The 13,179-nt window shown below is 42.6% G+C and overlaps 1 protein-coding gene across 3 annotated transcripts in view; it reads right to left on the bottom strand.

Annotated features, from left to right (window-relative positions):
- The window catches only part of RHOT1 (ras homolog family member T1), a 46,157-nt gene that overhangs the window by 17,653 nt on the left and 15,325 nt on the right, over window positions 1-13,179 (bottom strand). For all 3 annotated transcript variants that reach the window (XM_044422091.1, XM_044422092.1, XM_044422093.1), the window contains exons 8-15: window positions 11,918-12,019; window positions 6,786-6,884; window positions 5,830-5,938; window positions 4,675-4,795; window positions 3,598-3,682; window positions 2,425-2,570; window positions 1,427-1,527; window positions 196-326 (exon numbers count right to left, since the gene is read on the bottom strand). In XM_044422091.1, the coding sequence (XP_044278026.1) occupies window positions 196-326; window positions 1,427-1,527; window positions 2,425-2,570; window positions 3,598-3,682; window positions 4,675-4,795; window positions 5,830-5,938; window positions 6,786-6,884; window positions 11,918-12,019 (894 nt within the window). The remainder of the gene's footprint in view (window positions 1-195; window positions 327-1,426; window positions 1,528-2,424; window positions 2,571-3,597; window positions 3,683-4,674; window positions 4,796-5,829; window positions 5,939-6,785; window positions 6,885-11,917; window positions 12,020-13,179) is intronic.

Below are 13,179 nucleotides of genomic sequence, written 5' to 3'. Positions count from 1 at the left end.
CAGGCCGTGACTTTGTTACTGCAATTCAGGGTAAAATCATAGCCATGCTTAGAAAGAAAAAGGGTCTTCTACTCTTTGGCTGCTCCAGTCAGCTATGCTGGGAGTTGTTGGCTCTTTTTCTCTCCAAGCATGCACAGGAAATCTCAATATCATAAGTTACCTTTCTAGATAAATTACAAGAGGATTCTTACTTACCATTAGGTTTCTTCCAAGTAGTGCCTGGAGGACTCCACTTTTCCCACAGCCTTTCAACCCAATAAGATTACACCTGAACACGTTCCTCTGAGTTTGTCTTTTCTGAAGGTCAATCTTTTTATCTCTAGTTACTTTAAACATCAACAAAAATACATTTCACACAGATGTATCTATTACAGGCAAGGAGGAATATGCATTATTCATAAACAAAACCAGAGTAATTCTGTCACTTGTCTTTACACATTTGATACCTAATTGGATTATAACCAGTTTGCTTAAGTACTTGGTTACAATGTTAAGAAGGCAAGGTAACATTAAATTCTTCAGAACTTGCCTGCTAGCTTCCTTGAGGCTCCTGCCCCTTTGCTGCAAAGAGGCAGTAGGAACATAGTCTCTTTCAACTGTTCCTCCCTACAAGTATTTTGACTGGTATTGGCTGTAGTGGGGGTGGGGGGGGGGCAATAAACAGGGAGAGAGATAGGAGAGAGAAATTTGGTTTGGCCAGACCCTGGCCTGCTACACCAAGGAAAGGGCTGCTAGATCAGTCACTGTCTCTTTTCTAGACACCTGCAGACAAATAATTGGAAGCATATTTGAGATTCAGGACTACTCCACCGCTTCTTTGCCTTTGCCGCCCCCTTAAGTCTACTAATGACTGTAGAAGCAACAGTTGGCAGAAATTTCCCTTCAATGCAGCTCTTAAAGGGAAATCACACCTCTTAATATCTAGGTTTGGGAATTCTGTGTGCTTTTGGCTTGCTACCACAGAGTCCAAAATCTGTTAGCAGAGCTGTATTTCCCAACTGCCCTTTTCTTTAGCCCACCAGATGGAGATAAATGGATGCTGCTCCATCAGGTTTCCTCAGCAAGACATAGTTGAAAGAACTGTGATCCAACAACACTGTATTGTTTATACACCTTCCCACATATGGCTGTTACCTGTAATATAGGTAATGGAATGACATGGAATGGGGGAGTGGAGGGGCAGATGAATGGGACACCATCATCACTTTCCAACTACACATTATTGGACAAAAGTTACATCTTCCCAATCCCCACCCTACCATGATAAGTTGTTCTCTGCTTCATGTGAATTACTTCATCATTTGCTCTACCCCTTTCCTGCCGCCACTAGGCCTCTGGATTCTATTACATACTCAGTTAAACAGAAAAATGGCAACGGATCAGTAAATGGTTTGCTCTTGCAATGCAACACACCATAGGCTGTTACCTGTAATTGCTGATGCCTGCGATTCCTGTTCAGTCAATATTGAATATCCCAAATAGCCCAAATATTCAAGACAGCGCTGTACATCTAAGTATGTAGTTAGTCTAGTAGGAAAAAAAGTGTACTTTAAGTTATCAAAACTCCAGATGGCCACACTGGAATTAATACTTGCATTTAAATATGTAGTAAAAACTACATTTACAGAAAAATTCCAGTGTAGTTAATGTAGATCACAATTCTATGATTTTGTATGCTATGACCTAAATCCAATGCAGTTAGGCAATCCTAAACCCAATAATTTCAGTAGGCTTAAATATTTACTTCCTCTGTGTTGGATGTCGGCCTGTGTCTTGAAAAGGAATGTTGTTCTAATATGGGTGGCGGAAAGGTCAAGGGCATCTATTTTTCATGTCTAGCCCCAGTAATTCTCTCTTGGGCATGTGGGAATTTGATGCAGCAGACAAAATGTTTTATCAAGGAAGGTTATTCAATTGAAGAAAACACTTTATGGAGACTTTTCAAATAGACTTGCCATGCTAACTTTTGAACTACAGCAGAATTCATTGGAAATTTTTCTTGTTGACTACAGATGTAGTGTTCAATGGTTTCCCCCTTTAAAAATATGAATATTAGGGAGAAGATGTCAGCCTAGACTCTCTCCAAAACATGCTTGCTCTTAGTGCATGCTGAGGTGTCAGTCACATGCCTGTGTACCTTCAAGTTTAGCTAAATACAGAACACCCTTCGCCAGTCAATTCTGACTGCATATAGGTCAAAGTCTGTAGGCTGGAAAGGAGTTGGTCGTATTTCCTTTTTAAATATTTCTGACCCATTCTCTGTCAATTGCTCTCAAGGTGGGGAATAAACACCACATGCATGTTGTGCCTTTAGAAACAAGTTAATGATGGACAATTCACCCTCTTCCCTTTTCTCTCCCCTACATGTTCTGGAGCAGTTGCAAGAAGCTGAGTGAAGCACTGGAGTTTATGTACTCCACTTACGTCCACTGAGAGAGAAATCCCTGATAGGTTATCCAGCCCCTTTCATTTGTACAAACAGTGTTGTTGACATCTGGTCCCCATGGCATATAAGGGAAGATTTTGAACAAATCCTTGAGCTCATCAGGAGACAAAGCACAATCTCGGTCCTGTAACAGATTTATGAAATCAATAGTGATAACATTTGTTATAACGTACCGTATTTTTCGCTCTATAAGACGCACTTTTTTCCCTCTCAAAAGTAAGGGGAAATGTCTGTGTGTCTTATAGAGCAAATGTGTGTGTGCCCGACGCCCGGGACGCTGCCGGCCTGCCTGCACCACGTGGCACCACCTGGCCGGCACGTGCTCGGCGTGCGCTGCTTCACCCGCCCCCCCGGCGCAGGTGAGAGCTGTGCCGCTCAGGGGGAGTGGTGCGGAGGAGGAGGAGCTGCAGGCTTTAACCCGCTGGCCATGGAGAGAAGGACTGCTCACCCCCACCGCCCAGGAAGACCTGCCGCCGCGCTGGCCAGAAGACCACCGCCGGCACGCTGCCGGCCCGGTTGCACCACATGGTACCGCCTGGCTGGCACGTGCTCGGCGCGCCCTGCTCCGCCCCCCTCCTCCGGCACAGGTGAGAGCTGTTAATCACAGGTCGGTGTGTGTTTTCAAATGGCAACCCATCTTTTAATGAAGCCCATGGGGAAGTGATGGGGAATGTGCCTGTGATTATCAGGAAGCATTCCATGGATCCCTCCTCTAAAAACAACATGCGTCTTATGGTCAGGTGCGTCTTATAGAGCAAAAAATACGGTATAACTTATTCATGTTTTAAAAAATTAATGTTATGTCAGAAATGGGCTTGCAGTATGCATAAAAGGAGCAAGAATGTATGGTAAACACCAAACTATAATGTTAAATTAAGTATTTGCTGCAAGTCAACTAAAGACTTATAAATGCCTGTGCTTTCCATGGTTCCTTAAGCCCTGCATCTAATGACTTAGATTATGAACCTCTTCAATGGGGAAACATCTGTTGTATAACACTATCACTTGACTTCTGAAGCCTTGATTTAAAAAAAAAAATCTCAACATGTTTCTTCCCCTCTCTTCAACCTCATCCATAGCTCAGACACTGGAGGAATAATGTTTTAAATATTCCTTCTGGAAATAGCTTATTAATCAAATTAAAAGCTTACCAAATCATGTTTATCAAAAATGCTCTGAAGGAACAAATATGCATGGTGATTCAACTCTGTTGTACAGTCAGAAGGTATTTTTAACCTGGTTAGAGAGAAAGTAACATCTTTGGTAAAATATGGAGAAAGTCCTTATCTTTGATTATGCCCTGCCTGCTGTAGGGGGTATACCACATATCATATCACAATGTATTGCCACTAAACATAAAAATCCAAGACCTGTTTGCTGCTTCACACCAAAGACCCATCAAGTCTACCATCCTCTTTTTCCACACAGGGCAACTAGATGTTGTTGTGGTTGTGAAAAGCAAACTAACAGGATATGAGGGCAACAGGCCCCTCCTGCCGGTGTTCACTGGCAAATGGTATTCAGGGGAATGGAGACTCTGCTCCTGGAGGAAGTGCAAAGTACATCACACATCATGACTAGTAGCCAACATTTGAGTGCTCTAACATGGATACATGCACAAAGGAAGGAGGAAAGATGGAGGCACACAACCTTACACTCAACGCATTTTAAAGGCCAATTTGCTTAACTGGGAGAGCCACATTCAGTGAACGATCACGGTGGAGCAAAGATTTTATACGCAAGTCTTTCTTTCAGTATACAACACTGATTTCTTCAAAAATTCAATAGTGGACAGCTATATACACTTACTTATGATTTCTCCAGACCAAATGTAATTACCAAGCAATCATCCGATTATAACCTGCTCATGTTATATGTTAAGCGACTGGATAAGGCTGGGGAAGGGTTCCCCATAATGAGCCATTCTAGACCTAGTTCATTACATGGGCAAGTCCCTGTAGGGAAAATGCCAGATTCAATTATCTAGATTATAGGTTCTAGACAACATCTGTGCTATTATTTAGGCAAGAAATGTCCCAAAACCACATGACTAGCAATTACTAGAAATAAATGTTGGACTACATCAATTCTGGTCCAAAATAGCAGGGCTTTTATGTTCTAGGAACTCTCTATTCAGCTACCTGCCTTGGACTGAGGAATTTTTTTATAGCTGTAGAACCACAATTTTTACTTTGAATGAAATGGAAACAAAGCCGATTGGTACCTACAGAGGAAATAAATACTCTGGCGTGAGCTCTAGGTCATCATCATATCCAAAGCGCCGTAATACTGTCCAAGTTGTTTCATGTCTCCCTCGCTGAATGAACAGCGTGTGCAGAAAAAGAAAGCCTGAAAAGAGAAAGTTCTTCAGTTGCTAGTTTTTCACTCACACATCTGCATGCTGACAGAGCAGCTTTCCTCAACCTGGTGCCCTCCAGATGGGCTGGACTACAACTCCCAATACAACAGGGACCAGGTTGTAAAATAAAATAATAAAACCATAAAACAGCAGAACAGGATTAGCACATAGCAATTAATAATACCTTAACCTTCCATCATAGCAGCAGATAATAACACAGTATTTAAAACATTATTATGAATCTAATAATTAAAAACTGGAAAATAAAAAGGATGGCACCAGGCATACCTCTCCGGGGAGCATGTTCCAGAGATGGGGTACCAATATTGAAAATGCCCTTCTCCTGGCTGCTACCCCCATCCTTAATTCTTCAGGGGGATTCCCTAAGGAGAAGCTCGACAGATGATCTTAAAGGTTGGGTAGAAATACATGGGACAAGGCAATCCTTCAGATACCTTGGCACCAAGCCATTTAGTGCTTTAATTGTTAGAACAAGCACTCTGAATTGGGCCTGGACCAACTGGCATCCAATGCAGCTGAAAGAGGACTGGCATGCTATAATCTTATGGGCCAGCCCCCATTAATAGCCATGCTGCCCTATTTTGAATTGGTTGAAGTTGGATCGATACACCAAAAGTTTTAGTATCAATACACCAAAAAGCTGGCTCCTTCTCAGTGGTATAATATACCAGGCTATTCTGGAAAGGTCCACTGAAGTTAAGGAAAGTATTCCTAGTTCTTTTGCAATGTTCATTACAGTTCTGCAAAAACTCGGCAAACATACGAATAACACAGATGGATCAAGTTAGGAAATTGTCATTTTGCAGTAACTGGTTCTGTAAAGAAGCCCTAAATCAGGCAACCCAATGCCTAGCTTGCTTTTTACCTTACACTTAAATCTAGGTAATCATGCTTTACACCTCAAAGGTAGCAAAAGGAGACCAAGTAAATTTTTTTCGCCATATTTGCTATTTGTCAGCAGTCCCTGTTCCACCAACATATTTGGAAGACATGCAGTACCTACCCTTTAACGTTAATCCGTTAGCCGCAACTCCATCGCTTAGATTTTTCCTGACTACATTCTTTACATCTTCCAGTGCTTGAGGTGCCAATGGAGTGTTAAAACAAATTCTCTGAGAAGGAATATTAACACATTCTTCAAACCAAGACTTGGTAGCCTCTCATGCTACAACCCCAGCTTTCTAATTGATAACATAACATTCATACCAGCCGTCTTTAAAGCAGATGTGTTTGAACACATCATGGCAACAATGGTTAAAGGTTTCAAAATCATATCTAAGCTAGCCTCATAGTTAGGCACATGCTTAGAGGGAAATAAATTTGCATCTGAGTGACAAAGGGAACTGTCTAGGCACCGTGCGAGTGCTCCAAGTACAGCCTCCCTGCCACAACACTCAATTCCTGTTGCACTGTGACCTATGCCTTGTTTCCTCCTCTCAGCAGAAAGGTGCAAGGCAACAACATTAGGAGTACCCTCAGAACACTGCCTCTCCCTTGCAGGAAGGGAGGAAGAAAACAGGACACAGTCAGTACTGAAGCCAGCAGTAGCCTGATGCTTTCATGCAGAAATTGAAGTTTGTGTTTCCTGAGGCAGGAAACCTAGTGGTTCAGTATGGCTACTCTCATTCTCACAGATGCTGCCTGTGTTTCTGACAAGAGAATGACAAGTGGACAGGATCCAAAGGCTCTTCTTTCCTGCAGTAAACCTCCCATTTGCTTCTGCCTCCCAAAAAGTTATCATCCAAAGGTAGGAGATTCCCCTGGAGCAGTAGCTCATGAGGCAGAAAGGCCTGGCATCAGACAGAAGCAATCTACCTCCTGTGCATGAAGGAGGGCTGACTCCTGGCCAATGTATCAAAAATGCTCCAAGTAGATCCAACTGGTGCACCTTGCTTTGGGACCGAAGCAACAGCTATAGAGAAGAGGCAGCAACAAGTACCAGAGATAGCAGGGCTATACCTGAAAGAAGTTGAGTTCAGCATCATTAAGGGTGCCATCATTATCTTGATCTGAAATTCTGAAGATCCGAGTAAGTGCTTTTATACAGGCAGGTTTCATCTACAGATCAAGACAATAAGGATTTGGGATTATTTCCTTCTGACAACTAGCCGTTTCTTCTGCTTTAATATGAAAACCTTACCCTGTCACGAAGCACCAGCCAGGGGAATCCCAACAAAAGCCCTCATACAGTTACTGATTTCATATGCCTTGCATGGCTGAGACAGACTCGGTTCGCACTGACTAGCAGACTGCTGCAGGCAGAGCAAAACCACAGCAAGACAGCAGGCTTTAAGGAGGGTACTACTCACAACCTTACAACTGTTTTAAAGCCAGGTATCTGCCTGATATAGTAACAGGGATCTGTACTGCAGTAGACTATATTCTGTTCTGCTATTTTGCTCCTCGTCCTGAATTTTCAGCTTGGGAAACGCTATACACATTCAAGTAAAATTTTAATGCTTTTGGTGAATGGACTCTGACTCAGACTACACGCAGAAGCTGTGAAATACGTTGATGAACTGAAGCACTGATAACACTGCCTTCCTCCTAGTAAAAGCAGTTCATCAGCTCCAGAATGAGATTTAACAGCCACCATGCAAAACTTCAAAATTTATTTTACTTATTTCTACATTTAATAGACTCACATAATATTGATGCACGTACATACTGATGGTATGGCTTCAATATTCCAAACCAAATTACATTTTAACAAGAATGATACCTTGGTTGAACTTTGCTTAGCAAGAATTTTTTAAGGTCAGTCAGTGCTACAATACTTGTTTACCTTAAAAGTAACATTAATATATACAGACACTGAATAGATGAAGTTAAACATCTATCTATTTAGATTTTTCAGATTATGGTCAGACTTTCCTGTAATATCTCTCATACTAAGACTAGAATGCAGGAATATGCTATGTGTTTATCCCCAGCATTGAGACAGTCAGATGAAGATGGAAAATCCCTCAGTCCCAAATTTGACATATTCTTGGTTAAAGCTAGAACACGAAATATACTTCCTGCCCTCACAGACAAAACTTCCTTGGCTCTCAGCACATTCATCACCTGCAGGGACTGGGCCCACTCCTCCCAGAATACAGCCTTCAAAGTCTGTTGATTCAGATTCTGATTCAGAAGTATAAGAGGCAGGGCTGGAATTTGTAGTTGAAATGGTAGGACCAATGGACCCAGAAATAAGACAGGCTGTTACTGAGAACAGGACAGTTCAGAGGGGAATTCTGGGGAGTAAACTAAGATGAGGGGGATGACTTAACATCATCAATGTTGGTTTGGAATGGTGGACAAGTAATCTGGTTTGGAATCAGTTTGAAATGCTTAAGCCACATTTCCCTAATTGGTTCAGCATTCTGACTTTGCTTGTGTCTTTTGTTATTGTCTTCCGACTCTTCTTTTGTAACACAAAGCCAGCCAAACTGTTCAGCTTTAATGCAATCAAGACTTTAGTTAGAAAGCCTTTTGCCTGATCTGCTTAGAAGTAGAGGAAGTAGGCCAGGTTGGGACAGCATAATCTAATTTGCACTGGTGTTTCAAGGTGTGTGTGTGGAGGGGCGGGGGAGAGACTGCAGGAGTGAGGGAACTATTACCAACAAATCTATTTGCAACCTGCAAATTAACTCAAGTCTCCACTGTTGTATGAATGAGAAATTTAGAGTTCAGGGGAAACTGATTTCTCTTACTGTATATGGCTAGGGAGCAAATGAAAACAGAAAATTAAGATAGCCTGTGTAAAGAGAAAAGAATCCACCAACAGAAGTTGTCAGACTGTATATGGAATGTAATTGTGGGGTAGTGTGTTAAATAAGAAAATATTTTGCTTGTACGTGACAAAAATGTATGCCATTTTAACATGCCCAGCGGTTTCTAAAAAAAGAAAACCATAATAAAAGCAGAGCACAGAAAGAGTCGATCAAAGACAGCCACAGAAAGAGTCAATGGAAAAAAGAAAACCAGTAAAAATAAAAGTGCAGTGAAGTAAGACTGCACTTGTGCCTTATGACTTTCGAAAGAGAAAATGCAACAGAACAAGACAGCAAGAAGAAAGGGGCTGAGTTCTAGAGCTTGAGCACAAAGGCCAAACTGCTTTCTCCTGCATACTCACCTGCCGATTTTAGAAGTCAGGGAGAAAACACAGAGGAAGTCTTCAGGTGATTAATGAGCAGGTAGGCTTGTATGGGCCTCCAGCACCATTGGAGAAGAAATGGGCACATAACTAGTGTTATGTGCTACCTCCAATGGGCTTGTTAGAGCCAATTTTGCACTAATCAAAAGCTCTGGCAATCTTCATAAAGCAACTCCATCAAGTATATTCTCTAGCTGTCCACTTTGGATGTTACTAAGGTACACATGAACACAGCCTTAACAACTGGCATGTCAGCCTACCTTCTTCTGGTCACCTCTACAACAGGAGCTTATAGGAATAGAGCTGTATCTAGGAGCATTCCCAAGATATGTAAGCCATCCTGAGATGCGATAGTGAAGGATGGCATATAAGTGTTTTAAATATAAAATAAACAAAATAAAATAAGAACCTAATTCTTCTGTCTGAAGAGGCTAAGCACCTAAACCTGAATAAGGTTTAGTCACAATCAACAGTATTTCCATATTATCTGAATTAAGTTCCCATTTGTTAGCCCAGCTTTAGTCCTTCCCTGTTCTCAAGTATCAATGTAGGAAGCATGGCCTCCCTGGAATATGATGCAAAGGAGAGAGTTGTTCATCCTTAGACTGATGATACTCCCCTCCAAAACATCAGGCAATATTTCCCAGTCATTTAACATATGCCTTAAAAAATGGGAGACAGGATTTCACTCAACATGCTTCTATAGACTAAAGGAAACAGAGTCAAACATTAGTCTCCTTCCAGGACATACTTTCTGGGACACAAAAGAGCCAGGACTGAATGCTGCTGAAAGATCCAAAGAACACTTCTGTTCACTGCCTGAAATAAGTCACCCACCATGGCAACGAAAACTACTTCTGTCAAATTCCATAAACACTTGCATTTGAGAGGCCACCACCAACTCAAGGACCTAGCCCCAAAATGTTAAGTATGAATTTAACTATAATGGTTCTACTGAATGTGGGTTCCCCAAAAGTGGCCCAGCCATTTATTGCAGAGTGTGAGAGAGAGATCCCTCCCTAAGATGAGCTAGGAAGAAGTACCAGGTCAGCAAGTAGTGGGCTCACCCTTCCAACCATTTTGTCCAAGTCCTTAGTTATACAAGCTGAAGAGCATGCTCTGAACAGAACAACTGGAGGCCATGGAAACATCCATAACTATGTGCGTAGTTAATGTGCAGTCCACACTGGAATTGATACAGTGATACCTTGGCTCATGAATGCCTCAGTTTATGACCAAATCGGGTTGCGAACAAAAATTTCATAAACATTTTTACTCAGGTCGCGAACTCTGCATTGGGTGGCAGCCACGATCGTGCTGGGGAGGGGGGTGTGGACAGATGGCTGAGATCACGCCTGTCTTTCCTACAGGAGCGCACCCATGATTGCGCCCGTCTTTCCTGCAGGAGCGCAACCACAATCTCGGCCACCTCCCCACCAGCACGATCGCGCCTGTCTCCCCTCCAGTGTGCCCGTGTTTGCACCCGTCTGCCCCCCCCCGGTGCGCCTGCATTCCCACCCGTCTCTCCCCGCACAGCACGCCGGGGTGATGGGCATGGGGGGGGGGGGCGGGGGGGGGCCGGGGGGGGGGGGGGGGGGGGGGGGGGGGATGGCCATACTCCTGCTTGGGGTGGGGAGGGGGCATGATTTTTGTTATTCCTTGTCACTTTGCTTCACATTTTTCTGATTAAAAAAATAGTTACAGAACAGATTAACCTAATTTACATTGAACTTTATGGGGAAATTTAACTTGGCTCATGACCAATTTGGGTCATGACCAGAGTGCTGGAATGGATTAAGTTCATGAGCCAAGGTACCACTGAACTTTTGATTTTATCCTCAAAATGTTTTGCAAACTGGCCATGGTAGACCAGTGGTGCCCCACTTTTCTTGGGGCCAACATTCAATAGAGCTTTCACCACTTAAACGTACCACTAGCAGATACTGTGATGGCCAAACCACTTAGCCAAGTTGCCTTTAAAATCAATTCTAATTAGCATTTGTTCAGACTTGTCATGGGCTTTTCTTCACTGCTGCTGTAGTCACTGTTCTGCTCTGTCATCATCCCCAGAAGGAGGACGTTCTTCAAAAAAGGAAGACTTTGCACAAGCACTTATAAGTGGGAAAGCACACATTAAAAATTGTGTCAACCCCCTGGGCCTTCTCTCCACCCCAGAATTGACCAAAATTGCGAAAAGGCCACTTAGAAGAGCAGGGAACAACCCAAGAACTGTCAGGAAATCATATGAATCTGTCTATTTCTGGGAATGGGTCATTCTAACTGAACCACAACCACTGCAGAAGACGTAAGTCTAACCCCCCACCTCCCCCAGCCCCAAAGAGTGGATCTGTCATGGTAACTGTCCTCCACCTCCAGATTGCCTTCTTCCTGCCCAGAACAAACATGCCAAAAACAGAGTACGAAGGCCATGAAATCCCTTGCTGTACCAGGCAAGAGGGATCAGTGTAGATGATGGTCTCCCAGGGCAACCAGTCTAGGACTCCAATACCACCTCTGCCAGCTCAGGAAGGGCAGCAGGTAGAGAGCCCAGTAAAGCACTTCTAAAATCAGGAGGGCAACCGTTTAGGAAAAGAACCAAAAGGAGGAGGGAAAATACAAGGACCTTAATCTCCATTCTGATACGAGGACCTGTCCAATATCCACCATTATATTCAGCCTGCCCTGTTCTTGGTATCACTGTACCCAAGCCATTCTCCCATAGACAAACACATATCAGCCAATGATCAAAGCAAAACATGGCAAATATTTGGGAAACACAAACCAGAAAGAGCACTTCAGATTGCCAGAAATGCTTTGTTAGCTTGGTAAGACTAGGAAATGCTGAGTGAGTACCAAGGTGGTCTTTTTAAGTGGAAAGGACCATGCTGGTGAGCAGCTTTCAGAGAATTACCTGTAGGGCTAATTTTATGGCACAAACTATTTCAAATACCTCTTTTTCCTCTGGACAATAGAGAGGTCCTGTGGGATGTAGAACAGCTTTTTGTGCATAATAGAACAGTTCGGATATATTCTTCAAGTTCTTGGCTGAGCACTGAAAGAAAAAACAAACTGGGCTATTGAAAGCTTTAGTGCAATGTGGAAGAAAAAGCCTAGTATATATGTATAAGGCTGAAATTTTGATTGTCCAAGGAGTTTATTGTTTTCTAAGAAACAATGTTCTGATACATTTTCTGCTTTGTTTTTGCACTTAATCATTTCAATTGCTATTTCACCTTCTATGTTTTAATAGTGTCATCATGATTTCAAATTTTTAGTTGCCTAACCTGCTCCTGTCATAATTATATTGTTCTGTGTATTAAGTGGCTATGGTTTTATTTTTAGCTGCTTAAAACTGCAGCTTAAATAAATTGAAAAGCAGGTTACAATACTTGAATTTAATAAAGAATGGACATGCAGTTCTTTATTACTTCATTTAGTTATGTATTAATCCCTACTTTCCAGACAAATATTATTCCAAGGTAGTTCATACCAAGCAGTAAATAAGACATAGAATATTCCCTTTGGCCTACAAACTAAAAGAGGGAACACACAAACACACACAGAAAAGGGAATGACAAGAAAGTGTAAAGGAGGAGGATCAGTTTGACACTGCCAGAAGGAAGCGACAAGCTGTAATCAGGCATTTACCCTCAACTGGAAGCAGGATCATCCTCCCTCCCTGAAGTAATTGGTTGGAAGAAACCCCCTGGAGGCCCACCTTTTATTTTCCTGGTTCAATTCTGCAGTTCGAACACAGCTGGTAGTCGGAACAGTGCTTTCTAAAGGGTAAGGGAAACAAGCTCCCAGAAGATATTTCTCTGATCAGTAACTTGGAACCAAGCCAGTCTTTTCCTGGCTTTCTTTCTGAAGCAGAGGGGGTGAAACCTCCCAGCGGTCTTTTTTCCTTTTGCTGATTATAAAAAACCCAGTTCACAAGAGATGTTAAGCCATGGGAGGTTGTCACCATGGGTTGTTTCAGGGTAGCTTGTCATTATGTCCAAACCTGAAGCAATTTTCTCCCAGTCACAGGATGTTTTCCATAAACAAACCATCCTGCAAACCCAGGGCTTCTTGTTGGATTATTCAGCGTGGTTTGTCATCACTGTGGCTTGTCATGACACCCAAAGCTGGTAGGATGACTTCATCATGGACTGTTCGGATTGGCTAGAGCTGCCCAGCAAGAGTGGCAAAAGACCTTACTGCTCCTGCTAG

Source organism: Varanus komodoensis, unplaced genomic scaffold (assembly GCF_004798865.1).
Source record: "Varanus komodoensis strain SLA01 unplaced genomic scaffold, ASM479886v1 scaffold12, whole genome shotgun sequence".
Lineage (NCBI taxonomy): Eukaryota > Metazoa > Chordata > Lepidosauria > Squamata > Varanidae > Varanus > Varanus komodoensis.
Note: the sequence above shows the minus strand (reverse complement) of the source record. Positions and strands in the feature narration are given on the sequence as shown.